The 26,704-nt window shown below is 51.1% G+C and overlaps 2 protein-coding genes across 7 annotated transcripts; both read right to left on the minus strand.

The window, feature by feature from the left end:
- Positions 1 to 58: 58 nt before the first annotated feature.
- Positions 59 to 9,090, minus strand: Rccd1 (RCC1 domain containing 1). Of its 6 annotated transcripts, XM_038313904.1 has the most exons (9): positions 8,874 to 9,090; positions 7,353 to 7,636; positions 6,792 to 7,188; positions 6,582 to 6,703; positions 1,860 to 1,958; positions 1,426 to 1,590; positions 789 to 818; positions 408 to 493; positions 59 to 319 (listed from the first exon to the last, which is right to left on the minus strand). In XM_038313904.1, the coding sequence occupies exons 2-9, from the start codon at positions 7,519 to 7,521 to the stop codon at positions 302 to 304; spliced, it is 1,086 nt and encodes a 361-aa protein (XP_038169832.1). In that variant the 5' UTR covers positions 7,522 to 7,636; positions 8,874 to 9,090; the 3' UTR covers positions 59 to 301. The 6 variants fall into 6 exon arrangements, with proteins under 6 accessions (XP_038169832.1, XP_038169833.1, XP_038169828.1 ...); XM_038313905.1 differs by having other exon boundaries at positions 59 to 479; XM_038313900.1 differs by having other exon boundaries at positions 59 to 493.
- A 751-nt stretch (positions 9,091 to 9,841) lies between these two features.
- On the minus strand, positions 9,842 to 26,097 carry Unc45a (unc-45 myosin chaperone A). Its single transcript, XM_038313635.1, has 20 exons — positions 25,948 to 26,097; positions 25,593 to 25,754; positions 25,370 to 25,406; positions 24,896 to 25,071; positions 22,847 to 22,939; positions 22,221 to 22,388; positions 20,525 to 20,693; positions 19,908 to 20,078; positions 18,714 to 18,885; positions 16,428 to 16,728; positions 14,850 to 14,944; positions 13,908 to 14,049; positions 13,483 to 13,623; positions 13,147 to 13,274; positions 12,910 to 12,976; positions 12,392 to 12,505; positions 12,041 to 12,156; positions 10,865 to 10,982; positions 10,603 to 10,758; positions 9,842 to 10,445 (listed from the first exon to the last, which is right to left on the minus strand). Exons 1-20 carry the CDS (start codon positions 25,951 to 25,953, stop codon positions 10,188 to 10,190), a joined length of 2,790 nt encoding a protein of 929 aa, XP_038169563.1. The 5' UTR covers positions 25,954 to 26,097; the 3' UTR covers positions 9,842 to 10,187.
- Between the last annotated feature and the right edge of the window lie 607 nt (positions 26,098 to 26,704).

Below are 26,704 nucleotides of genomic sequence, written 5' to 3' on the forward strand. Positions count from 1 at the left end.
TGTATTTTCTCATTTTGCAACTAGTGAAGCTGGGCTAGTGTGTGTGTGTGTGTGTGTGTGTGTGTGTATGTATATACACACACATAAAATTTAGCTATTGACACTTGTCCAGCACACAGGAAGTATAGGGTTCTTTTGATCCCTAGCACTGCTCCAAAAATAAACATTTATATACATGTTCAGCTCTTTCCTACATGCTTTGTAACATTGGTCTTTATCTTGGAGTCATGCACCTTTAACCCTGAGGTGGGATCTGCATCCGTCTCTAAACTTACGTTGGCTTGTGACAGTTCATCCTCACCTAGGCTCCATTAGCAACCTGGGGGTTCACATAACATATGTCATATTTCTTCTCTCTCCACTGCATACACGTAAGTGTTCCAGGGTCCACAGGTGACAGCCCTTACTTGGAGTTGTTTTTCAGCGAAGTATTCCACACGGCAAGGTCGGTCCAAGCTGCTGCTGTCCTTGTGGCCAAGCTGTCCATATTTACCTAGAATGTAGCAAGTCCCTTTCTCTGATAGGCATTGCTGGCCTTCTGTGAAGCCAGGAAGCTTCAAAGCCCAAGCAAATTTTGGGGTCGCCCAGCGGACAGTGGCAATGACTCCAAGATGGTCAGAGGCGTCTGTCTGGCAGACATCTGTTCCCATCCAAGGGAGACACACACGACTTTTCAGCTCTCCTCCCGTTCGTCAGGCCGAAGCTCCTACCCCCTCTAGTTTGTGTGGCTTTATGTCAACTGCTCTATATTCATCCCCTTGGAAGAATCACAAAACCTTTTTACTTACCCCAGCCCCAGGTATAGAGTTCTCCTGTTCCTGCAACCAAAGAGTAAGTAGCTGCCACCATTGTTCTGCTAATTAGACAAGATACTACCTGGACTGGCACAAGCCATGAAACAACATGCTGGAATTCTGAGATGTATACATCTAGACTGGGCAGGTTTCCTTCAAGAAGGAAGAACCTATGGGTCTGAGGCTGTGGAGCTGTTAAAGATATGCAAAGTAACCTTTTTATTGTTTTTAGTTGATAAGACTTGAAACAGAGTCCCACTACATAGTCCCAATCCTCCTGCCTCAGCCCAAGAATTAGGATTTATAAGTGTGTGCTGCCATACCCAGCATGAAAGTGAGACAGCTGATCATAAAGTGTATATCAAAAGATGCTATAATAGGGTAATTTTGTTAAAAACATAGCTCAGTAATGTGCTTACTTGGTACGTGAGAAGCCCTAGATCCAGTCCCCAGCATACACAGAGTGCAGTGGCATGTGCCTATAGTCCCAACTACTCTAAAGCCTGAGCCAAGCCTGTGTAATAAAGTGAGACTCTTACTAAAATTAAAAAAGGATGGGCAAAGCATTTTTTTGTGCCCCCAGCTAAAGAATGGGATGGAATACTGCCCCATCCTGAGCCAGTCCACTCACGTGTCACCACGGCTGTGTGTCGGGATCCGCAGCTGGCCCTGACTGCATCTGAGCCCATGGGAAGATCCAGTAGAGCTGGGAAGGGCTGGATGGCTATGAAGGGGGCAGGAGCCTCAACATCAGTCACAGCTGCTGCTGCTTCTTTGAGACAATCTTCATTCAATTCTGTGATTTTAGAATGGTTATGTTTAACATTCTGAGCATGGAGGCAAACCTCATCCACACACTGCAGCTTCCTACAGTTGCTCTGTAAAACACTTTCTAGTGCCACAACTGGTGCCCAGCCCTTACTCAACACACCTACTGGTTGTGCTGTGCCAAAACTAGCATCAGCCTCCTATAGCAAGCAGTGGTATCTATCCAGCGGTATCTAGTCCTGATCCTGAGCACCGCACCTCAGTGTCTAGCACACAGTAAAGAATCCTAGAGCTTACCTGCCCCGCTCACTCTCTTCTTGTCCTCTGTAGGGTTCCTTACGGGCAGGGCCAGCTGCCCTGACTCATTCCAGCCCCAGATATAAATATCCCCAGTTTCTGAAAGAGACCAAGAAGATCTGTGAAACAGACCAAAACCCTTCCACCCACCTACATCCTTCTACACATCCCCACTTCCAAGTCCTAGGGATGAGTAAAGGCTACCCTGTCCAAGTACCCAAGAAAGATGCCCCCTTCCCAAGACTCAGCAGCTTCCTTGTCCTAGGCCCCTTGTGCAGGAACTAAACAACTTTAGTTCCCCCGCAATTCTGGTGTGTGTGTGTGTGTGTGTGTGTGTGTGTTTCCAAGCAGCCTTACTATGCACCTCTCTGGCTGGCCTCAAAGTCTCCACCCTCTTTCTGGATGCTTTATATTGTAATAGTCTTTTTGTACACTGTGAAGATGTGTTGCTCTCATTGGTTTAGTAAAGAGCTAAATGGCCAATAGGAAGGAAGGTTAGGTTCGGTGGGACTTGAGGACAGGCAGGGAGCTCAGGGATGAAGAGGGCAGAGTCACCAGGAGAGACGGGGGAAGCAATATCAATATGAATTTGCCATGTTGAAAAAAGGTACTGAGAGGCTGGAGAGATGGTTTAATGGTTAAGAGGGCTTGCTGCTCCTGCAGAGGCCCCAGGTTCAAGTTCCTAGCACCCACATCAGGTAGCTCACAATCACCTAAAACTCAAACTCCAAGGAATCTGATAGCCTCTTCTGGTCACCCCCACATGCATCCACCCACACACACACATATACGTAATTAAAAGTTAATCCTTTAAGAGTAAGTTACCAAGAGCCAGAGGATGGTGGCTCTAATCCTTTAATCCCAGCACTCGGGAAACAGAGGCAGGCAGATATTTGTGAATTTGAGACCAACCTGGTCTACAAAGTGAGTTCCATGACAGACAGAACTGTAACAGAGAAACTCTGTCTTGAAAAACAAACAAATAAGCCAGGCAGTGGTGGCACACACCTTTAATCCCAGCACTCGGGAGGCAGAGGCAAGCGGATCTCTGTGAGTTCAGGACCAGCTTGGTCTACAAGAGCTAGTTCCAGGACAGGCTCCAAAGCTAAAGAGAAACCCTGTCTTGAAAAACAAAACAAAACAAAAATGGTACCCAAATCCCAGAGAAGAAAAAAACGCATAAATTAACGTCACCAATGATGAAAACAAAATTAACAGGAGATAGCAATCACTGGCCATTATCCCTTAATGTAAATGGACTCAACTCGCCTATAAAAAGGCACAGGCTAACAGACTGGATACGAAAACAGAATCCATCCTTCGGCATACAAGAAAACACATCTCAACCTCAAAGACAGACATCATCTCAGAGTAAAGGGTAAAAATATACCAATCAAATGGACCTAAGAAAAAAGCGGGTGGGGGCTGGAGAGATGGCTCAGTGGTTAAGAGCACTGGCTGCTCTGCCAGAGGTCCTGAGTTAATTCCCAGCAACCACATGGTGGCTCATAGCCATCTGTAATGAGATCTGGTGCCCTCTTCTGGCCTGCAGGTATACATGCAGGCAGAACACTGTGTACTTAATATTAAAAAAAAGAAACAAGCGGGTGTAGCTATCCTAATATCTAACAAAATAGACTTCAAGCTAAAATCAGTCAAAAGAGAAAAAGAAGGTCATTTCATATTAGTCACAGGAAAAATCCATCAAGAGGAAATCTCAATACTGAACATCTATGCCCCTCACATAAAGGGCACCTTCATATGTGAAACACTTCTAGGGCTGGAGAGATGGCTCAGAGGTTAAGAGACTGACTGCTGTTCTGGAGGTCCTGAGTTCAATTCCCAGCAACCACATGATGACTCACACCCACATCTGTAATGAGATCTGGTGCCCAGAACACTATATACATAATAAATTTAAAAAAGAAACACTTCTAAAGCTAAAATCATACATTAAACCCCACACACTAATAGCGGGAGACTTCAACACTCCCCTCTCACCACTGGACAGGTCAATCAGACAAAAAGTGAACAGAGAAGTAAAAGAACTAACAGATATTATGACTCAAATGGACTTAACAGACATCTATAGAATATTCCATCCAAACAGAAAAGAATATACCTTCTCAGCACCTCATGTAACCTTCTCAAAAACTGACCACATACTCGATAGCAAAAGAAACCTCAACAAATACAAAAAAAATTGGAATAACCCAATGTACCTTATCAGATCACCATGGTATAAAACTAGAAGTCAACAGCAATACTAATTCCAGAAAACCCACAAACACATGGAAATTAAACAATGCTCACCTGAATCATCAATGGGTCAAGGAAGAAATAAAGGGAGAATTAAAGACTTCCTAAAATTCAATGAAAATGACCACACAACATACCCAAATTTATGGGACACAATGAAAGCAGTGTTAAGAGGAAAGTTCATAGCACTAAATGCCTACATAAAGAAGCTAGAACAAGGCCACACTAGTGAATTAACAGAACATTTAAAAACGTTAGAACAAAAAGAAGCAAACAAAGTGAGCTGAAATCAACAAAATACAAACAGAGAAAACAATACTAATAATCAATGAGACTAAGCACTGGTTCTTCGAGAAAAACAAAATAGACAAACCTTTATCCAAACTAACCAAAAGGCAGAGAGAATATCCAAATTAACAAAATCAGAAATGAAAAGGGGGTCATAACAACAGACATGGAGGAAATACAGAGAATCATCAGGTCATATTTCGAAAACCTATACTCCACAAAATTGGAAAACTTAGAGGAAATAGACAACTTTCTGGATAAATATCACTTGCCAAAATTAAATCAAGACCAGATAAGCAAATTAAACAGACCTATAACGGCTGAAGAAATAGAAACAGTCATCAAAAGTCTCCCAACCAATAAAAGCCCAGGACCAGATGGTATCAGGTTTTTAGTCTCCCCCACCCCCAGGCAGGGAGGGTCTCAATGTGTAGCCACAGCTGTACTGGAACTCACTGTGTAGAGCAAGCTGGCCCCACACAGAGATCCACCCTACCTCTGAAGTGCTGGCTTTAAAGTTGTGTACCACTACGCCCAGCTCATTCAAAATTGTCACCTATTTCCCCCACTAGGGTATCCCTAGAAGTCCCCACTGTATCCCTTTCAAAGGCATTGAGGTATCCTGTACACTTTTTTCTTCTTTCTCTCTCTCTGTTTTGTTTTTCAAATCAGGGTTTCTCTGTGTAGCCCCACTGTCCCGGAACTTATTCTGTAGACCATGTTGGCCTTGAACTTAGAGATCCACCTGCCGCTGCCTTCCGGGTACTGGGATTAAAGGCACGTGCCACCACAGCCTGGCACCTGTGCCCTTTTTCAATGCCATCTTCCAGTGGTCCTACTGAAGGCTTCTGCCTCTCTCTCGCCTTCCTTCTCATAGCGCCAAGGCTCTATATTAGGTGAGGACTGGAGCTACTTACTATAGTGACTATCTTAGTCACTTTCTATTGCTGTGAGAAAAAAAAAATGACCAAAAGCAACCCAGGAAGTTTATTGAGTCCATCATTCAGGGAAGTCAGGGCTGGAACCTGGAGGCAGGAACTGAAGAAGAGGCCCAGGGGGAATGATGCCAGGGCTCACTCCCCTGCTTTCTTAAGCACCCAGGACCATCTGCTCAGGGGTGGCACACCCCTGGTAGGCGCGGTCTCTCATAGCAACCATCAATCCAGAAAATGCTCCCCAGACTCACCTTTAGGACAAATTGATGGCCAATTTCAACTGGGGTCTCACTTTCCCGTTGGCTCTAGCTTGTGTCAAGTTGATAACTAATCAGGACACACTAACTAATCACTAACACTCCTCGGGAGGCAGAGGCAAGAGAGAGTTCAAGGTGAGTCCATTTGAGGCCAGGCTGGCCTTAAATGAGACTGACCGCAACATTCAGTAACAGTAATTTTATAAAATGCTCAGTCTGTGCTGGTGCTTTATGCGCTTTCCAAATACAATCACAAAGCCCTAGAAGTATTGATATGACAATATCCTCACTTGGAAGTCAGATGAAACAGAGGTTAAACACCAGGACAAAGGTAAAGATTGTAAACTAGGAAGCCTTGCTCGATACCTCTATGCTTCAACCTCTTTTGCAAGCCTGAAGTCTCAAACTCCTAAATCTTAGGTGTGAAACTTCCCTTTACGCTGTTTCCAGTCCTGTCCTCTGCCTTCCTGCCCAGGTTGGACCCCACTGCATCCTAGGGCTATTACATGAGAATATAGCGGGGATTGCGAGCCCCAATCAGACAGATCAGAAGCTTCTGGGGCTGGAGAGATGGCTCAGTGGTCAAGAGCACTGGCTGCTCTTCCAGAGGACCTGGGTTCAGTTCCCGGGTACCATCATGGCTACCTGGCCATATGCAGCTTTCTCCATTCTTTCTGGCTGAGCTGTCACTTAGCAGTTCCCTGGATAAGTGTGTTTCCCTTCTGGAGTATGTTAGAAAGCAACCTTGGTGCCTAGCAGATGGGTGGGAGTGGAGGAGAGCCCAGTAACAGCGATAACAACCGCAGCAACCACAGCAGGCAAGGCCTAAGAGAGTGGTGGAGACAACGGGCCGAATCAACAGACACTAAAGGGTCAGGAATGACTGGGTTGGGTTGAGTTTGGAATGAGGCCTGGGCTAGAACACCCACACACAAAAAAAAAAAAAAAAAAAACAAGAGGAAGGAAAGCCCCAAGTCACTCACCACTCACACACACCGAGTGCCAGCCACCCGCTGCCACCTCAGCCATCCGGAGGCCTTGCAGGGCTTCCAACAGCCTTGGCTCCAGCTCCGCCTCCAGCGTCCCGTGGCCCAACTGTCCGTGCCTGATCAAGGGAGTCCTTAATCAGCAACGGGTACATTCAACAGACCACCTCCTCGAGCTTCACCAAATCACATCCAGCTGGTCCTCACCTGCCTCCACCCCAGGAAAACACCTGACCGGCTTCACACAGCATCAGCACATGCTCGGCACCCAGCTCCAGCTGGCGCACGCGCAGCTCTGGGGCCAGAGGATGACAGAAAGGGGGCTGCGGGTTCACGTAGGCATGGGCACGGGGCAACAGCGGCAGGGTACCCGCCCTAGTCTCACTGCTGGATTCATCTTCCCCTGGGTCCTCTGCCCCAGAAACCAGGTTCTGGACCCAGAGGGGCTCCCCCTGCAGTGCCGAGCCTGGCGTCCAGGCCCGCAGCTCTGTGCTGGACCCATCCTTGTCACGCAACACCACCAGGAGTCCCTCGGAAGCCCACGCATCCCGGCAGCCATCTGCTGAGCTGTTCACAGAGCCTGACAGCTCCACCCGGCCTCCACCTATGAGGGTAGAGAGTGGGGTGGGACGCATACCAAGGACCCGGGGAGGGGTGCAGCGAGGTTGCCAGACAAAGGGTGTACAGTATTTCTGGGCAGGCATATTAAGAATGGCTGGGCAGGTGTACAGGGAACAGGCCTGGAGGTGGGGTTGTGAGGGTACTCACGGGTCACCAGGGCGGTGTAGCTCCAGCTTGCACTCACTCGGCAAACGTCCTCACTGGCACACAGTGGTTCGGGACTGTCCACCGAATGGCGCCCATCCCCAGAGCCCAGCACTTGCCCAAAGCCGCAGAAACCAAAGCCAAACCAGGTCCCATGCTGTTCCTTGGCCATATTCGCAGAGCCCTCTGTGGGTGGCCACCTGGCTGGGGCGTGGGCTACAGGATTGCAACCCGAGAAGATTGCAGACAGGCGAGTCTGGCCTTCCAAGGGGCTACAGCTGCATTATCTGTAAAATAGTGACCGGATACCATCTGGATTCCACTCTCCTAATCAGAGGCGATCAGTGTCCGTCCCACTATCGTTCCGTGAGCAGAGCTTTGGCCAACGGTTCTATCAAATGAGTGACCATTAAACTATCTGGTTATGTCTCCCACTTTTGGCTCAAATCCAGTGTGCCACTGTAAGAAATATTAAGTATTCATCTTTTCTATCAAACTGGTATTCAGGGCAATGGATTCTTAAGATTTTTGTTTGTGGGCTTCTCACCCTGTGTAGCCCTGGCTGTTCTGGAACTCACTCTGTAGACCATGACCACGCTGGCTTTGAACTCCCAATCACACAGCAGGGGCCAAGTCCCACGGATTTACAAGCCTGTACCCAACAGGAGGTGGAAGGAGAGAGCATAACCCACAGCCCTGGGACCTGCGCGTGCATGCCTGTGAAGCTGAATCCTATTGCACGCTTCCATTTTCACAAAGCGGGTGGGAAGCCAGGCGGTGGTGGCGCACGCCTTTAACCTTTGCACTCGGGAGGCAGAGGCAGGCGGGTCTGAGTCCGAGGCCAGTCTGGTCTACAGTGAGTTCCAGGACAGCCAGAGCTCTTACACAGCTGTCTCGGATGAAAAACAAGGGGTGGGAGTGAGAGCAGCGCTGCTTGTATCGACTTCGCAGAATTGTTTGTGATAACTGCAAATCAAAATTTAAGTCTTAGCTTATTAAATACGTCATTTAATGGCGAAAATGACCATTGGCTCTTATCGGGCACCAGAGTCATTTGGACAGTTTCCACTGACTCTTACTCGGTCGTTTATACTTTCAACAAGCCTCTATTGTCCCCTTCCTTTGGCTGAATGAGGTGGCTGTGGGCCCCAGGGAACTCACGCTGAATGTGAGGAGCCGCATGTTTCCAACGGCAACGCTAGAACTGTCAAGCCTCTTAAATCAGATCTGAGACTACAGCCCCTGGATCCCCAACCAAGAGAACCTTTGACCTTACCCTTGCCACTGTACCCTGAACCCATCAGGAAAGCCTTTTTGCCGGGAAATCTCGAGGGACACTGGCTAACACATCACAGGGCTCAGCTCGGGGATGGACCTGCGAGGTAGTACGTATTTAAAGAGCCGCGCGCCAGGCAAGGCGGTCATTGGATGCAGCAGCCTTTCCGGAGCCAATCGCAGGCGCGAGCGGTGACGTCACCGCGTATGGGGGCGGGCTCCCTGACGTACTCACATGCGCCGGTTTACCTGTCTGTCCCCGTGAATCCTCCGTGAGTCCATGCGGGTCGCTCCCGCGAGTGGGCTGAAGCCTCCGGTGAGCGCCGACAACAGCGAACGCGGGTGAAACCGCTGAAGGAATATTCATGCGGCTCGGAGGGAAACGGCAGGCGAGGACCAAGCCCTGACGCCCGCCATTCCCTTGGAGCTAGGAGGTGGTGGTTCAGGACCGTAGCCCAGACAGGAAGCGGTGGTATTAGTGCCTTCGCTGATTGGCCCAGGCTCTGTCGTTTACATCTACTGAGCCAATGAGCCCTAAGCTTTTCCGCCTCTGAGAGATCTGTGTCCTCCGCAAGAAGGGGAACCTGTTTGAGTCAAATCTTTTTATCGTTTGTTTTTCGAGATAGGGTTTCGCTGTAGTTTTGGAGCCTGTCCTGGAACTCTGTAGACCAGGTTGGCCTCGAACTCAGAGATCCGCCTGCCTCTGCCTCCCGAGTGCTGGGATTAAAGGCGTGCGCCACAGCCGCCTAGCTGAGCCAAATCTTCAACCGGGCACAGCTAAAGAAAAATTTTCACTGAGAGAAATGCACACCAGCCCCAAATGCCTAACACTGCCTGACTGGAGATCACGGAGAACTCAAATTATCACGACAAATGCATCCAGGGGCTAGCATATACTGCTCTCCCTAAAACCGTTTATCTCAAGGCCACTGGATTTTGATCAGTTTCCTAGGCTTTAGGCTTACCCTTCCACCAGCGCTCATAAAGAACGCTTTGTAATTCCTACAACTCTAAAGGCTGAGACAGGATCGTCAGTGTGAAGTCAGCTTGGCTACCCGTATCGAGGCCCAGTCTCGACTATAAATGGGCCCTGGGGAGGGAAACGACTGACTTTCTTCTCTTGCAGGCCAGCTTTCTACAGCACTTGCTGGTGCCCAGCTACTTCCCAGAGCCTCCCACCCTCAGCACCCCCCCCCCCCAATCCCACAAAGACACACTTCAGTTCCACACAGTTTATTAGAGCGGTGTGCCTGCTGGCAGGTTCTGGTGGTGCTCACGGCTAGCGAGGATGCTGCTGTGCCCTTCTTGATGCCCATAAGTCACAGGCTTGAGCTAGGGTGCACCTTCCCCATTCCCAGCTCTCCACAAATATAGGACCCTTCTGAGTGCTGGCAGGGCAGGGCTGTGTAGTGTGTGATCTCTCGGAACAGAACACCAAAGTGCAGCTGGGGAAAAGAGCCAAGGGTCCAGCATTCCAGCCCCATTGGCCAAAGCTGCTTCTGTCCTGGCTCTCAGTGCTGTGGTGGGTGGCAGATACGTGAGCTGTGGGCCCGGGGCCGATCCTCACTCTCCGTCCCGGTTGGGCTGGATGAGTCTATATTCCACTGCTTTCCCGAGGCAGGCTGCAGCAGCCCTGGTGACTGGGCTCTCCTCACCCTTGGCCAACACTGACAGGATCTCCAGCACCTCGCTCTCCATCAGGGTGCTGGCGGTCTCCTTTGAGGCCTCCACCATGTTCAACACGACCACAGCGCCCCGGTGTTGGAGCTCTTGGTTGGGGCTCAGAAGCAGGGCCTGCAAGATCTCCAGCCAGTGTGTGGTCTGTGGGAGACGGCAGGTGTGAAGACCCAGCAACAGGCTCAACCCTGGTAGAAAACGCATCTATACGCCAGGACCTCCCCGCCCCCCAGAACAGCAATGCCACCACGCAGGGAACTGCTACTTCCCTCATCCTCCCCTACCAGGGCCGGGCACTTACCACTTGCGGGATGCGGCTGCAGAGCGAGGGCCGCATGGAGGTGAGCATTGCCAGGCCGCCGGCAGCAGCCCTCCGCAGCAGCTCGTCATCCTCTCCGCTGTAGAGCACCAGCAGCTTCAGCCGGTCGTTGCCCTGGGCTTCAAAGAGATCCTGCACCTGTGACCAGATGGAGGCAAAGACCATGCCACCGTGGCACAAAGCCTAGTAGAAGTACAGGGCCCTTCGCGTCCCCGTCACGGGGACCACCTGGGCCACCCCTCACCTCTTTGCTCATGGCCAAGTTACACATGCACTCGGTGGCTGCCCGGCGGATCATTTCGTGCTCCTCGAACATGTAGCCCTCAATCATGGGCACAGCCCTTTCCTTCAGGATCTTCTGTCTGCAGGACAGAGTTGGCAGGGTCTGCAGGACCAGCGTCTCCATAACCTGCTACCCTGTCCCCCACGTGGCTGACCTCTGAGCTGAGCTGCTCCCCTAGCAAAGCCCAAGGACCTTCCTATCCCGGTTGTCAGCTTCAATGCTCCCTAGCCGTCTGGCCCAGCTGGAACAGCATAGGATCGTTAGGCATGGTGGTAATTAGAGCAGGGCGGCGGTGGTGGCGACAGCGAGGCAAACACCAATCATCTATCTGAGCACTGAGCCTAACCAAGCTGCTTGAATTATTTCACCTAATACTCACCACAACCCCATGATGCTTGACTTATCTTACCTAATGCTCACCTCACTCCATGGTGAAAGTGTAGGCGTGGCTACCATGTCTATTTGGCCCAAGGGGAAACTGGGCTGGGCGGTGAGCAATGTGGCCTAAGTCACAATTAGTAACAACAGCTAACGCGTGTTGACTGTGATTACTGCTAGGGCAGGTACCTATGAACTAAGGGGCTTGGGGGGAGGGGAGGGCTTTTGAGACAGTTTATAGCCTGGCCTGGCCTAGAATTCCCAGCAATCTTCCTCCCTTGGCGTGAACTGCCGCACCCTCTTGTGCTTGCTAAAGCCTTTTATATACATTTTCTCAAAGAACTCTCTAGCTACTGCTTCATGGGTTAGATACTTAACTAACTCACAGAAGAGGAAACTGAGGCAGAATGACTTAAAGACTTGCTTAGGGTCATACAGCGAGCCAGTGAGTGTCAGCAGCCTGGGGATAAGGAGGGGGAAGTGGAGGGCACAGTCGGGGTCCTGGAGCCTAACTGCTTGCAGCTTCTCTACCTACTGTGTTTAGGGAGCCAGACTTGAACCCCAGGCAATCTGACTTCAGAGCACTGCTCTCACCCTGGGCCTCCTCAGGACCGCCCTTGGCACCACCCTTGGCATGCCTCTTCATCTATATGTTACACAGAAGTTATTGTGAGGCACAAACAATGACCAAGAACTGTTTTCCAAACTGTAGAGTGGGACTCACCCAAATCCCTATGCCGATCTCCCCTGGGACCTTACCTGAGCCTCTCGCTGATCCCTGCCAGATTCGTTAGGGCCATGAGAGCCTCAAAGTTCTGCAGTCCTGAGCAGTTGAGGTGCAGCAGAGAGACGAGGGGCCGAACCACTTCGTAGATCTGTGAAACATCCCACCTATCAGCGCCTACTGCAGCGACCCCTCCCCCGTCCGGCCCCACTGATCCACAGCCCGGAGCCCGCCTGTGACAGTGGCGCTCTCTACAGCTGTCCCCTACCCCAGGACTCAGCAAAACTGCCATTTTCCCATTAATCACGAGGGGAAGCCCATGCCGGAGACCATGGGGCACAAGGAGGAAACAAGAGATGTCATGATTGGAACAAGAAGACACATACCCGCTCACCAGGAAAGGTCATCTCTGGGTTAGAGGTGATGGTAAGTTTGGCAAGAGCCTGGGCTGCCTTTGTCTGCCCAACATCAGTGCCTTCCAGGGCCAGCGGGAGCAGAGCCTGTCGGAACAGCCCCAGCCCTGTCAATGCCCAGCCTGGACCTGGGAGTCTAAGGTCCAAGCCATCAACCCACTCACTCTCTCCTTGGTCCTGAGAATACCCTGTGCCCAGACTCTTCCTCACTCTGAGATCTTTCAATAAAACCACCCAAACACTTCCTCAACCACCTATTAAGTGCTAAACATGGGTTGTGCTGGGCCCTGGGGCCACAGTGGGAAAAGGAGGCAAACTCAGGACCTTTATGGGCCCAAAGTACTGAGGGCCTCCAAAGAGCCTGTCCACATTAGCGTCACCTCACCAGCAGTTCCTGTGGTCACCAATAGTGTTCCCTGAGGCCAGCAGCCACTGAGTCATGTTTTATAGGTGGATGCTTGAGATCAGGAAGGAGTCAGAAAGCAGCTTACCTTGCCTCCTCCCTGGGCAACCACGGTGCCTCGATCCTCCACTTCTTCCACCAAAGCCAGGAAGACCCTGCAGAAAGAAGGCATGGTGGGCGGGTGGGGTCCAAAGCTCTGGTAGGCAGGCATTCCATTCTTAAGTTAGTAAGGCAACCAAATGCTCTAGGACTCCCACAGCACAGGTCCCTCTCCCGAGGCATGCTGCAGTCGGAGACGGCAGTTAGCAGAGGCAGGATGGCTGACCTGGAGAGGAGCTCCCTACAGGAGTTCGTCAGCACGGGGCTTTCCGTCTTCACCATACACGTCATGGCTGACACCACCCCCGCTGCCAGCAGCTTCTTCACACGAGCCCGTACGAAGCTTGGTTTGTCCTACAAAAAGCGGCAGTTGAGGAACCCCTAGGGCACTAGACAGGGAAATATGGACTCTTCTCACGCAGAGTCTGATGAGTGTGGAAACAAACAGCCAAGACACAGCTTGGATATAGCCAGTTTAAGGGATAGCCTTCTACTGAGGATTAATTGCCCGCTCAACTGTGCCAATAGTAGGTACCCCTAGGCCCTCCTAGTGTACCCGTACCTTAGGATGCTGCTCAGGAACGTGCTGCTTGGCATACTTGGCCAGCTCCACCATTTTGGGGTCGGGCTCCTCATAGTCATAGCTGTTGGTGCAGTTGACCAGAGCTGAGGCTACTGCAAAGAGCACTGGCCTCTCCTCGGACTGGCCAGGACAGAAGGGCATTCAGCAGGGCAGCATGGCCTCCCTCCCACCCCCACAGCCCCACCTGGGACCTAGGATGACACTGGGAACCTGCCTCAACCCCAGACTCAGAGCTTATAATCCCGGCTCTTAACTCTTCCGGGGCAACTGAGCACCCAGACCCTGTAGGGCACCAAGGCCACACAAAGCAGCTAGCTAGCCCTGCATCACCAGGGACACCTGGCAAACTCTCATCCCAGGTCCTGCCCCTAGGTTGACATGACAACAGGAACCAGCAGAGCTACCTTGCTGAGCTGGAACAGAGCCTTCAGAGCAGCCTCATCCTCCACAAATTCCTCCTTTACGTCGGCATCAAACGTGAGGTAAGCCAGGCCTTCCACGGCCCAGCGCCGAGTGCCCGCGTCAATCTGATCATTGCATAGCCACCTAGGGACATGAATGACAGTGGATGACCATCAGAGGCAGGAAGCCGGAGCAGGACATGGTGGCACGTGCCAGTAATCTCAGCATGCAGGTGGCAGAGACAAGGAGGGTCATTAAGTTCTAGGACAGCTTGGGCTTAGGGAGACCCTATCTCGAAAAAACAAAATCCAGCAACAAGAAGCAGAAGTGGAAGCAGGACAATGAGGAGAGCCAGGAGCTTGGGCCTCCCTGTGACACTGGAGCGAGGAGCTAAGCTATAGCAGGAAAGAAAGAAGCTCCACCTTCCTTCTACCCACACCCCGTTTTCAAAGTTGTATGCATACAACTCTCTGCATACACATGGTGGCCAGAGGAGGACGTCAGTGTCCTCCTGGCCCTCTCTGTTGTCCTCCTTTGGAACAGGGTCTCTCACTGAAGGAAGCCACAGTGATCCTTCTGTCTCCACCCACAGGGACACGGACGGCCACACCCAGCTTCTTCGTCTTTTTTTTTAATAATTTATTTATATTTTATGTGCATCGGTGTTTTGCCTGCATGTACGTCTGTGTCAGATCCTGGAGTTACAGGCGGTTGTTAGCTGTTCTGTGGGTGCCGGGACTTGAACCTGAGTCCTCTGAAGAGCCTCTGAAGAGCAGTCAGTGTGCTCTTAACCACTGAACCATCTCTCCAGCCCCCACACCCAGCTTCCTAACATGGGTGTCTGAGGCCCTCACGCCTCCCCCCCCCCCACCCGCTGAGCATCTCTGCATCTGCACAGCCGCTCTTAAGATCTGTCTCACAAATGGAGAAATGTGATAACTCACTTCCGGCATTGCTTGGCCAGTTTGAGAGTCGAGCCTTCGGCAAACTGCTTCATGCTAAAGTCAGTCCCTCCAGCTGATCCGAGCTTACAGAGTCCCTGGAGGAAGAGGACAAGGACCAGCTATTTGGTGACTAGGATGGAGACAGCAGCCTGGCTCTTACCTGGCTGGGGATCCCTCCTGGGCCCTCTGTTAGCTACGGAACACAGAGCCTGGTAGAAACTGACACATTAGCTTTCTATATACTGAGCCCTTTCCACGCTGACTGGTCTGTCCTTTTCATGTCCTTTGTAGCCAGGCAGTGGTAGTGCACACCTTTAATCCAAGCACTCAGGAGGCAGAGGCAGGCGCATCTCAGTGAGTTTGAAGCCAGCCTGGTCTACAAAGGGTTCCAGGACAGCCAGGACTGTTACACAGAGAAGCCCTGTCTCGAAAAACCAAAATCAAAACAACAACAAAAACAAAACAAAACAAAATAAAACAAAAAATCTTTGTGTCGGGCTGGAGAGACAGCTCAGCGATTAAGAACACTGCCTGCTGTTCCAGAGGTCCTGAGTTCAATTCCCAGCAACCACATGGTGGCTCACAACCATCTATAGTAAGATCTGGTGCCCTCTTCTGACCTGTAGAACACTGTATACATAATGAATAAATATCTTTAAAAAAAAAATCTTTGTGTCAGATATAGTGGTTCATACCTGTAATCTCAGCCCTTGGAAGGTAGAGGCAGAATGAGCAAATGTTTAAGGCCAGCCTCAACCCCATAATGAGTTTGGGGCCAGCCTAGGCTACTGAGATTCCTGCTTTAAAAAAACCCTGTACAAGTACGTTAGCCATGGCATAAATTCTTACAAGACAGAGAAACCCAGGACAAACTGCCTGCACCAGTTAATTTCTTTGTTAACGTTACACAAGCTGGATTCATCTGGGAAGAAGGAACCTCAGCTGAGGAAATGCCTCCATCAGACTGGCCTGTGGAAAAGCCCAGGTGGCTGTGAGGGATGCCATCTCTGGGCAGGTGGTTCTGAAGTGTATAAGAAAGCAAACTGAGCAAGCCAGGAGGAACAAGCCCGTAAGCAGCGTTCCTTTACAGTGCCCGCTTCAGTTCCTGCCTCTGGGCTCCTGCCTGGAGCTCCCGCCGTGCCCTCCCTTCTCTGATCTTAGCTGTAGCATGGAATACAGTCTGTCCTCTCCCTGCCCTGCCCTCCCTTCTCTGATCTGAGCTGTAACATGGAATACAGTCTGTCCTCTCCAGTTGTGTTTGGTCATGGTTTTTATCGTGGCAATAGAAAGCCAATGAGGACAGTGTCTGCGGAAAAACAGCCCCTACAATGCTGACTGCAGCAGCTCACGAATGCTAGAAAGGCCCCAAACGTGCAGTTTCTGCTTCTCCATAGGACTTTCTAACCGAGGGGACAGTATGAGCACCCCACACTCCTAGACATCATCTCCCCACTAGATCATACGCCCTTCAGCGGCAGGAGCCAGCCCACTCCCATAGCTCCAGGGAAGTGCTGTGTATACTTCTCAGGGGACACCAGCTGACCCTGACTGACTGCCCACCCAGGCCTCCCATCTCACCACTAGTGCCCTGATGCGGATGCTGTCCTTCTCGCTGCACTTGTAGAGGTCCTTGAGCAGAGAGACACCGTTGGCAGTGATGAAGGAAGCCCGCTTGGCTTTGCCGGCTGCGTGGATCAGCGCCTCCACTGCCACCAGCTGCTCCTCCTCCTGCTCAGAGGCGCACAGAGCGATCACGGTCTCCATGACGCCGCTAAGCTCCAAGGCCCGATTGCCGGCATCACATGGGCCCTGCAGAAGGCAGGACACTGTCTGGATGGCTCGCAGCTTCCCGGCCAGCCCGTGGCCCTCAAACCAGCTCCTGAGGGGCACAGAGCGACAGCTGTCATGGCAAAGCACACATAAGGGGCCTCTTCTTCCCAGCTCCCCTATTTATACTAGGTGGCTACTTGGCGCTACTTATCCTGAAAACCTGCCGAGGGAAACCCTGGCATTTCACAACAGCAACCACCAATTTCCATTAACTACCCTCTACGTGAGCTGGTGGCATACACCAAACATAAGTTATTCTCCACACACATCACCCGCCCCGTTCTTCTCCCGTACTATGGAAGATCCTAGGTCACCCTACTAAAAATTATTACTATCAGTCACCTCCCCTCAACTGTCAGCTCCTTAAGGGTGGACCGTCATATTTAGTTCATGGGTTAGAAAAGAGATCCAGGGGCTAGAGAGATGGCTCAGAGGTTAGGAGCACTGACTGCTCTTCCAGAGGACCTAAGTTCAAATCCCAGCACACACACAGGGCAGCTCACAACTGTCTCTAACTCCAGTTCCAGGGGATCCAATACCCTCATGCAGACATGAATGTGGACAAAACACCAATGGACATAAAATAAAATTAAATCTTTTTTTAAAATTTTTTATTTATTTATTATGTATACAATATTCTGTCTGTGTGTATGTATGCCTGCAGGCCAGAAGAGGGCACCAGACCCCATTACAGGTGGTTGTGAGCCACCATGTGGTTGCTGGGAATTGAACTCAGGACCTTTGGAAGAGCGGGTAATGCTCTTAACCACTGAACCACCTCTCCAGCCCCAATTAAATAAAATCTTACAAAAAAGTAAAGAAAAGAAACCCAGTAAGTGCTCAGCTCAATCTGTTGCACATAACAGATGTATTGCAATATTGGAAAATCAATGTCGAGAAAGTTGTAGTCACTTTGGAATAAGAAGGAGGTTTGGGGCCAGGCACAGTAATGGTCAATTAAATATCCTGGCTACTCTGGAGCCCAGGAGTTCGAGGCCAGCCTAGGCTACATAGCAAGATTCCCATCTCAAAACAAAGGGTGTTGCTGGGGCTGGTGGTGCATGCCTTTAATCCGAGCATTAGGAGGCAGAGGTAGGTGGATATCTGTGAGTTCAAAGCCAGCCTGGTCTATATAGAGAGTTTCAGGACAGTGAGGGCTACAGAGAGAAACCCTGTCTCGAAAAACAAACAAAAACCAAATCAAACCAAAAAACAATAGGGTATAGTGAATGCGAACGGCCCCATAAACTCATATATTTGAATGTTTGTTCTCCAGTCAGAGAACTCCAGTGGAACTGTTTGGAAAGGATTAGGAGGTGTGGCCTTGTTGGAGAAGGTGTCACGAGGGGTGAGTTTTGAGATTTCAAAAGCCCACACCATTCCAATTTGTTCTCATTCTCTCTCTCTGTCTCTGGAAAGGATTAGGAGGTGTGGCCTTGTTGGAGAAGGTGTCACGAGGGGTGAGTTTTGAGATTTCAAAAGCCCACACCATTCCAATTTGTTCTCATTCTCTCTCTCTGTCTCCCTCCCTCCCTGCCCTGTGACTGCCTCAACATGTAAACTCTCAGCTACCGCTGCAGCACCATGCCTCTCTGCTGACCGCCATGCCCCCTGCCATGATGGTTATGAATTCTACTCACCTCTGAAACTCTAAGCCCTCAATAAACTCTTTTTTTTTTTTTTTTTTTTTTTGGTTTTTCGAGACAGGGTTTCTCTGCAGCTTTTTTAGAGCCTGGCCTGGAACTAGCTCTTGTAGACCAGGCTGGCCTCGAACTCACAGAGATCCGCCTGCCTCTGCCTCCCGAGTGCTGGGATTAAAGGCGTGCGCCACCACCGCTGGGCCTCAATAAACTCTTTTAGGAGTTGCCTTGGTCATGGTGTCTCTTCACCACAACAGAAAAGCAACTAAGACATAGGGAGGCGGTGCTGGGGATCCCTTTAGTTTTCTAGTCCTCCCTTCAGGCCGCCCTCCATGCTGAACGCCGGTCGCTTCTCGGCTGGCACCCCTGGCAGAGGAGCAGCGGCCTCCCTCACCTGATATAGTTCTCACAGAGCCGGTGGAAGTTTTCCCTCTCGGCGTCACACTTGAGGTCATCGAAGAGCTTGCTGAGGAGGATGGAGGCGCTCATGCGGCTGTTGGCTGTCACTGTGAGCTCCCCAGCAGCATCCTGCAGGGAGCCCCCGACTTCCAGAATCTTTTTCAGACCTAGAAAGACACCCCATTCAGAGAGTGCCTCCATGGGTGCCCACCCCTAAAGGTAGAGCCAGCCTTGGAGATGCAGAGGAATGCAAGGCCGCCTCTCTGTCAGGAAGGTCAGAGTGCAAACAGAGGCATGGCAGAGGTGAAGCCATGGGGTTCAAAGGAGCCCTGCAGGGGGCGTCAGGCAGGGCCTTCACGACTCCTCTCATTTATCTTTTTGGGAAAATGAGAAGTGTAAGTTGCTTTGTTCTGATTTAATCATTTTTTTCTCCAAGAGTAGTAGAGTAGTAATACATAGTCGCTAAGAAAAACAGGCCAGCCGGGCGGTGGTGGCGCACGTCTTTAATCCCAGCACTCGGGAGGCAGAGGCAGGCAGATCTCTGTGAGTTCGAGGCCAGCCTGGTCTACAAGAGCTGGTTCCAGGACAGGCTCTAAAAAAGCTGCAGAGAAACCCTGTCTCGAAAAACCAAAAAAAGAAAAAAAGAAAAACAGGCCAGCGAGATGGCTCAGCAGGTAAAGGTGCTTGCCACCAACTCTGATGACCTGAGTTCACTCTCCGGGACCCACACAGTAGAAGGAGAAAACCATGTTATCCTGATGTCCACCAGTATCACGGTATTCGAACACACATACACACTCACACAGACACACCGGGTTTGGGGGGGAGAGCGCGATATGTGGAGGAGATTTATTTTATTAATAAATAAATAAATAAAAATGTCTTAAAAGTTTAAAAGAAAATAAATAATGTGATTTTTTTAAAAAAAAAACTGCAACTAGAGAAACATGGCACTGCCTTTCGATTGGCCTTCTTAGGGACTGTCCAATGCACACGCATTTGCACAGACACACAGGACGCACACACACAACTGGAGGGCCTCTGTGCTCCTTACAGGGACTGGAAGGGCTATAGAGGACAGTTCAGGACAAGCATGTGGCCGTACACAACTGCCACTCTTCTCATTACTCCCACAGAAAGGCAGGCCTCGGCCACCCAAGCAAGTTTTCCTAAACTGTGTATCACCTACCTTGATCAATGACCCAGAGTGTGAGGCTATTGTTGGGGTCCTTCGGAGATTTCCGGGGTACCATTTTAATTAGGAGGGTCAGGGCATTGTCTCGGCCTTGCCCGGAGACTCCCTTCTCAGTCAGTAGCTCCAGGAGGTTACTGATAAGGACCTTCAGCTCCCGGGCAGGATCTGGCGACAGCACACAAGTGATCAATGTCTATGACATAAGAGGTTCAGTCCTCCACAGCAAAGACAAAACAGCACAACAGAAAACGTGACATTAGTGGGCTCTACAGTGACCCAGCCCTGTGTGACTGCTGAACCCCTCAACTGTCAGAGAGACACAGGCAGAGGAGGCTTCCCTCCTGGGTTCTAAGCTGAGCCCAGCTTTCTCCTCAAGCACCTTGGCTATTAGAGTCCAAAGGAGAAGCTGCGTATAATGTCAGCACTTGGGAGGCTGAGGCCAGAGGATTGAGAGTCCATTTCCGTGGTGAGACCTCGTCTCAGCAAAACCAAAGTATCTAGGTAAAACATCACACCACTAAGCCACATTCCTGGAGCTACAGCCTCATCCTGGAAGGATTGGGTGGGTGAGTTCAGCTCCACCCATTCCCTCTGCAACAGTTTCCACTCACCCACAATAATGGCACCTTCTTTGCCTCGGAAGCCTTTCTTGACACCTTCCTTGAGGGCATCAAACATGACCTGCAGCAGGTGGCAGGCCGCCAGCGACACAGCCTGGCTCTCCACACCCAGGATGGAGACCACTCTCCGAGTCCCCAGGACGCTCAGGGTTGCCACCGTCTAGGGCGGGAGAGAATTAGACAGAGGTTTGGTGCGTAAAGGGGCGCCCCGACAGTGAGTCAGTGAGTGTGGCTGGGAAGTGAGCCAACGCCGGGGTGGAAGGGCCAGCTCCAAGCGAAAAGGAAAGCAGGTCTAAGACTAGGACCTGGGTTCGTGCCATGCTTCCTCTTAGAAAGGATGGAAAGAAAGCATCCCATTTGGTAGTGGTAGCCTACACCTGCAATCCCAGACGGAGACAGGATAGCAGCCAGTTCTAGGACAGCCAAGGCTACATATTCCAGAGTCCTCGTCCACCTCTGCTCTCTAGCTGGGGAGAAGATGAGCCCCAGGAGCAGCTCTTTGGTCTCATGTCTCTTCGGGAAGGAAGCACACCCGGACAAGGCATCCTGATGGATGCAAGCTCCTTCCCAAACCCAGCGGGGGGGGGGTGTGTGTGTGTGTGCACACCTGAGGGTGTGAGCACGCACGCACGGGGCAGACCGGCACGGCCTCTCCATCCTCCTTGTAAGCTAGAGAACCTAGGAGGCCTGATGGGCTCATCCCAGCCCTCACAGAGCCAGGGAAGCTAGAGGCTGCCGCAGGACAGACATGGTTTGACTAGTCTAAATATAACCCAGGCTTAGCCTCAAGAGATTTCGCTGAATTACTTCACAATCTAGCCTTCTTTGAATTGGAGATTCCTCTAAAGGCAAGCAAGGAGCCCAGCACGGCAGCACACACTGAAATCCCACAGGGACCATGAGTTCAAGGTAGCCCAGACTACAAAAGAAAACCCTGACTCTAAGTATGCACATAAAAGCATACTGATCAACCAAAGACTAAGTCCCTATCCCCTGGGTCCAGCCAGCAACGGCCAGAGCAGGGCGGGTGTGAACTTTCCAGGCCCAGGAGCAGGGCCATTCTTGTGGTACTGTCCAGGCCAGGACAGCACCATCCATGCTGCTGACCAGGTCACTATCTCCAGGGCAGAGATGCTATTGGTGACATCACTGGTGTCTCTCCTCTCCAGAGGAAAAGGAATCTGACCTTTGGAAAAGACAAAACCCTTTCTGAGCAGCCTTGAGCGGGGCAGTGACCAGGAGTCCTGGAGAACTGGCTTCAGGACAGCAATGCTCAAGATGGAGGAGGCTATGTTTGTGCTTTCTGGTCCTACTCCATCCTAATTTCATTTTTGTTTGTTTGTTTTGCTTTGCTTTTTTGAGACAGCGTTTCTCTGTAGCTTTGGAGCCTGCCCTGGAACTCACCCGGTAGACCAGGCTGGCCTTGAATTTAGAGATCCACCTGTCTCTACCTCCTAAGCGCTGGGATTAAAGGCGTGCGCCACCACCGCCTGGTTACTCCATCCTAATTTATATTTGTCTTTTCTGTCCTTTTTATTTTTCCCCATAGCTGTATAGCTCCTATCTGTGCTTTAAACTGTTTTTGGAGAAGACGAGGGGTGGAAGAGTAGACAGGTAGGTGGAGTTAATAGACAAAAGGAGAGACATACAGACTGAAGCAATAACTAGACCTCTCCACACCACCTACCCGCGACTGGTGCTCGGAGCAAATGCCGACCAGTGTGCGCAGGGCCGCCAGCATGAGGTCAGTCTCTCCCGTGTCCAGCAGGCATTGCAGGAGCTGAACCCCATTGCTCCGGAAGATCTTCTCAGCTCCTGCATCCTCTCGGGCCAGTACCACAAGGTTCTGAGACGCCTACACCAAAGGAAGCACATTCTAATGTTGATACTACATCCTTCCAAGGTCAGGGCAAGCAGACAGGCCCTGAGCTCCGGACCTCACCCCTTCTCCTTAGCCAGCCATAAATTCCACCCTCAGAACTTCAGCTTCTTTCTCTTCGAGCAGAAAGGAGAGCTTGGTCTTGTGGGTGATGGCTAGAATGGGGTCCCTAGCAGGGCTTCAAGAGCAAGAATAGTGCCTCAGTCACACCGTGTGCAGGCTCCTGGTTCCAGGAGGGCCACGAAGGTGCTCTGGCAAAACTAGTTCCCTTTCCTTACCTCACACTAAGGACCCGATCCCCAACAGCTCCTATGCAGGAGGCATGGCCTGAGGCTCAACCTACAGAGGAACGGGCCAGCAGAACTCCTGAGGCCCACACTGGTGAGTAAAGGGGTACCTACGGAAGCCCTAGAGGCTCAGTCCAGGACCTGTACCTTTTGCTTCTTCTCTGTGCCTTTCTCTTTGGGGTCCAGCAGTATCTGAAACATCTGTTCTACTTTGGCATCTGTTGAGGACATGTACCGTACCTGCGAAGAAGCACAGAGTAAGTCACCTTTCTTGGCCAGACACGTCATGTTTCCTCCGAGTTCTCCCTTACTCTCTTCCCAGGCAGGCTCAGAGCGCAAGGCCAACAGCTAGGAACCCTGGCAGGCAGGAAGAGACTTGCCAGGCATCTCCTCCTAAACTTCCCGGGGCTGTTTTCCTCTCTGAACTTCTTCCTGCTTGGGCAATAGGGCCTGCCGAAACTAAGGGAAGAGCCTTCAGAAGAGCAGGCATCTTGTCAGTCACAAGGAAACCCGTTCCCAGCAGCGCCAGCTACACTACAGCAGCGTAAAAATGTAAGCATGTAACACGGCACCGAGCTTGGCAGTCACTTATGAGACACCAGGAGGGTTGCGAGGTAGCTGCTAACCCTCCCTTTGATGCCCTGTGTGTGTGTGTGTGTGTGTGTGTGCGCACGCACGTGTGTGTGTGTGTGTGTGTGCAGTTGTGCATGTGTGTGTAATAAATCAAAGATTTTTTTTGTTGTTGTTGCTGGTTTTTTGTTTCGAGATAGGGTTTCTCTGTGTAGCCCTGGCTGTCCTGGAACTCACTCTGTAAACCAGGGTGGCCTTAAACTCACAGAGATCCTCCTGCCTCTGCCTCCCGAGTGCTGGGATTAAAGGCATGTGCCAGCACTGGCTGGCTTCAAAGTATTTTTTTGGAAAGCCTCCTTAATCCCATTCTTTTCTTCCAATGTTACTATTTTGATAAACACAACACATGCACGCACATACACATACATTCTCTCTCTCTCTCTCTCTCTCTCTCTCTCTCTCTCTCTCTCTCTCTCTCTCTCTCTCTCTCTCTCTCTCTGTCTATCAGGCTAGTCTTGAACTCACAAAGATCTGCCTAGATCTGTCTACCTCCACCTCCTGAGTGTGCCACTACACTGGGCCTTTGGTGTACATTTTTAACAGGCTTGTGTGTGTGTGTGTGAATGTTTCTTTCAAGACAGGGTTTCTCTGTGTAGCCCTGGCTGTCCTGGAACTCGCTCTGTAGACCAGGCCAGCCTCGAACTCCCAGTTTAACAGGCTTTTGATGTACGCACTAACAATATCTTTCACTGTGGTTAGACATATTTATCCAATGTGCCCATACATGATACACTGTACGGGTCATGAGCTCAGTGGTAACAGTCTCTGCCGGGTGTATTATTGCATATGTTACTTTTCCGTCCACCATACAGCACAGCCCTCTCCATACGACCACTCATGATCCACTTCTCAAAAACAACAATCCTGACCTAGCCTGGTTAGTTTTGCTCTCGTTGCTAGGCATTTTAGGCAGGCTCCAAGTTTCTCTAACTATAAACAAGACTGAAAGAAAAGTCAGATGCCTGAAATCCCAGCACTTGGAAAGTGTAGACAGGAACACAGCAACCAGGACCAGCCTAGGCTAGATGAGACCCTGCCCAGGTAAAAGTGTTTTTGGAAGCAGGATAACCAGAGGTTCAAGGCCAGCCTCAGGTATGTAGTGAGAAAAGGGTCAGCCTGGGCTAACTAATACTGCCGCCTAAAGGAAACATACCATGCATACCCTCACCAGCAGCTGTGAGAGTACACACACACACACACACCGCTTTCATCCTTGCCTCAGTCTTTGCCAAGTGTATAAACTTTCACATGAACCAAACAACCACGCTTTTAATTCAATTGCTTCCAACACACTGAGCATTATTTTGTTTTGTTTTGTTTTGTTTCAAGACAAGGTTTCTCTGTGTAACAGCCCTGGCTGTCCTGAAACTAGCTCTTGTAGACCAGCCTGGCCTCAAACTCACAGAGATCCGCCTGCCTCTGCCTCCCGAGTGCTGGGATTAAAGGTGTGCGCCACCACCATCTGGCCAGGCTGAGCAAGCATTATTAAAGCTTGTCTGGAGCACTGTGTCTACATCCTTGACCCTGACCAAGGCCATCCCCACCCTCTCTTGATTTTTCACATACCTTCTCCTGAATTTGGCCCCCAATGTTCCTCAGGGATTCCTGGAAAACTTTGTTCTTGGGCTCCAGGCTGACACATCTCTTCAGATCAAGGACAGCCTGGTCCAGGCGGCCCAGCTTCTCCAGCGCTTGGCTTCGGCGGTAAAGCGCCTTGACATCCCCGCCGTCCTTTTCAATGGCTGAGACAAACAGGAGCTCTGTCAGCACCCATGAGGCCACCATCTCCAGGCAAGAGCAGTAGGGAAAGATCTTGAGGACCAGAGGAAGGTGGGGGGTACCAACGTGGAGCTCGGAGCTTCAGCCTCAGAAAAGGTGAGGGCAGCTGCAGAAAAGCAAAGGCCGAGGAAGTGGGAAAGCAAATAGAAAGACAAGTGTCTGGGATCAGAGGAAGTGGAGGAAGGGAAGGCTCAGTGGTCCCACAGTCCTTGTCCATCACAGAAGACCCACAGCTCCATATGAGGGCCCACACCCCCCTACCTTTAGACGCCTCTGATTCTGCTTTATTGTAATCTTCCTGGAAGAGAAAGATCAGGAGCCTGCTCTAATAGAGTAGCAATGGGCGCCCTTGTTCTGCTGACTCCCCCACTACCAATGCCCAAAGACATCTGACAACCGTGGGTGGCTAGGAAAATGCCCAGCCCTACGCACAACCCCAGGCCCAGGTAGAACCAGGTTAGACCAACCCGACCCCCTCCCTCACCAGCTTGAGGTGACAAGCAGCCCGGTTTCGGTGCAGAATTGCCTGATCCTGGGGCGTCGCGCCGAGACTCAGGGCCTGGGTGTAGGCGGTCAGGGCACCCTCGTAATCCCCGCATTTGAACAGCTCGTTGCCCTCCTTCCGCAGCTGCTCGGCTGAGCTGGCCTGGGAAGAGAAAGGCAGTGGGGCAGATCAGCGCAGCTGGGAGAGGAGCCCGTTCGGGGCAGAGTCCTGAGGAGGGCTCTAAGGGGGGCTATGGAGGTAACGGTGGTCAGGTGAGAAAGAGGGATCTCACAGGAGGATCAGCGTGCACCCCGGGACCTAAGATCGGGGCTCGGAGGTCCCTTGGTCCACTCACAGTCATTGCGGAGCTGAGCTTCCTTCCGAGCCGGCCAGCGCAGGAGCAGTCTCTGGAGCAAAACCAGCTCTGGTCTCGGGAAGATGCCGGGAGCTGCTCCGCCCCAGCAATGCGTCAGGGTTACGCCAAAGAAGGCGAGGCAAAGAAGACGTCGGGGCCGTGCATGGGCGGGGTGCTCGGCCGCATTGCGCAGACGCAGGCTCAGGCTCAGGGACGCTCCAGGGGCGTCTAGTCTGTTCCCACTGGGACCCGTAGGGGGCGCGCCTCGGAGGCCCGAGAGGAGAGGCGGCGGCTGCTGGCGTCTAAGCGTCCTCTCCGGCTCCGACCACGGAAGAAGTGCACGAAATCTGCGGTCATCAGTGCCATCAGCAGTAGACTGTAAAGACCCAGTGCCAGGAGCGGGCCTGGGCCCCTGTGGGAGAGAGGAGAGAATCAAGATCTTACACTGACTGCGACAAGTCAGGGGTGACAGAACCCGGAGAGTCAAAGAAAGCGCGGGATAAATACTACCTACTCATAGTTTGCAACCAAATGTGGGGGCTTGCAAGTATCTTGAAGATGAACGCAGCTAGATTCAGAATTAAAGCCCCTACTACAATGTGTGTAACTCATGGACTTGATCCTCTCTATTGATACCATCCCATTCCCTTTAGGAAAAAAAAAAGTCCACAAAATATACAGCAGCTTTGATTACTTTTAACTCCTTCACTCCTTCACAGAGTCGTTTTAATCGTGATTTACGTGACTTCCTCTCCAC

The sequence above is a fragment of the Arvicola amphibius genome, chromosome 12 (genome assembly GCF_903992535.2).
Source record: "Arvicola amphibius chromosome 12, mArvAmp1.2, whole genome shotgun sequence".
In the NCBI taxonomy this organism is placed as follows: domain Eukaryota; kingdom Metazoa; phylum Chordata; class Mammalia; order Rodentia; family Cricetidae; genus Arvicola; species Arvicola amphibius.

Coding starts and splice junctions, on each gene's coding strand:
- Rccd1 (XM_038313900.1), bottom strand. CDS start 7,521: ATGGCCAAGGAACAGCATGGGACCTGGTTTGGCTTTGGTTTCTGCGGC. Junction 1,591..1,859: donor GAAGAGAGTGAGCGGGGCAG/GTAAGCTCTAGG, acceptor CTAAAATCACAG/AATTGAATGAAGATTGTCTC. Junction 494..788: donor ACTCTATACCTGGGGCTGGG/GTAAGTAAAAAG, acceptor GCTACATTCTAG/GTAAATATGGACAGCTTGGC.
- Unc45a (XM_038313635.1), bottom strand. Junction 20,079..20,524: donor AGAAGGTGCCATTATTGTGG/GTGAGTGGAAAC, acceptor TGCTGTCGCCAG/ATCCTGCCCGGGAGCTGAAG. Junction 10,983..12,040: donor GGGATCAGCGAGAGGCTCAG/GTAAGGTCCCAG, acceptor TCTGTCCTGCAG/ACAGAAGATCCTGAAGGAAA.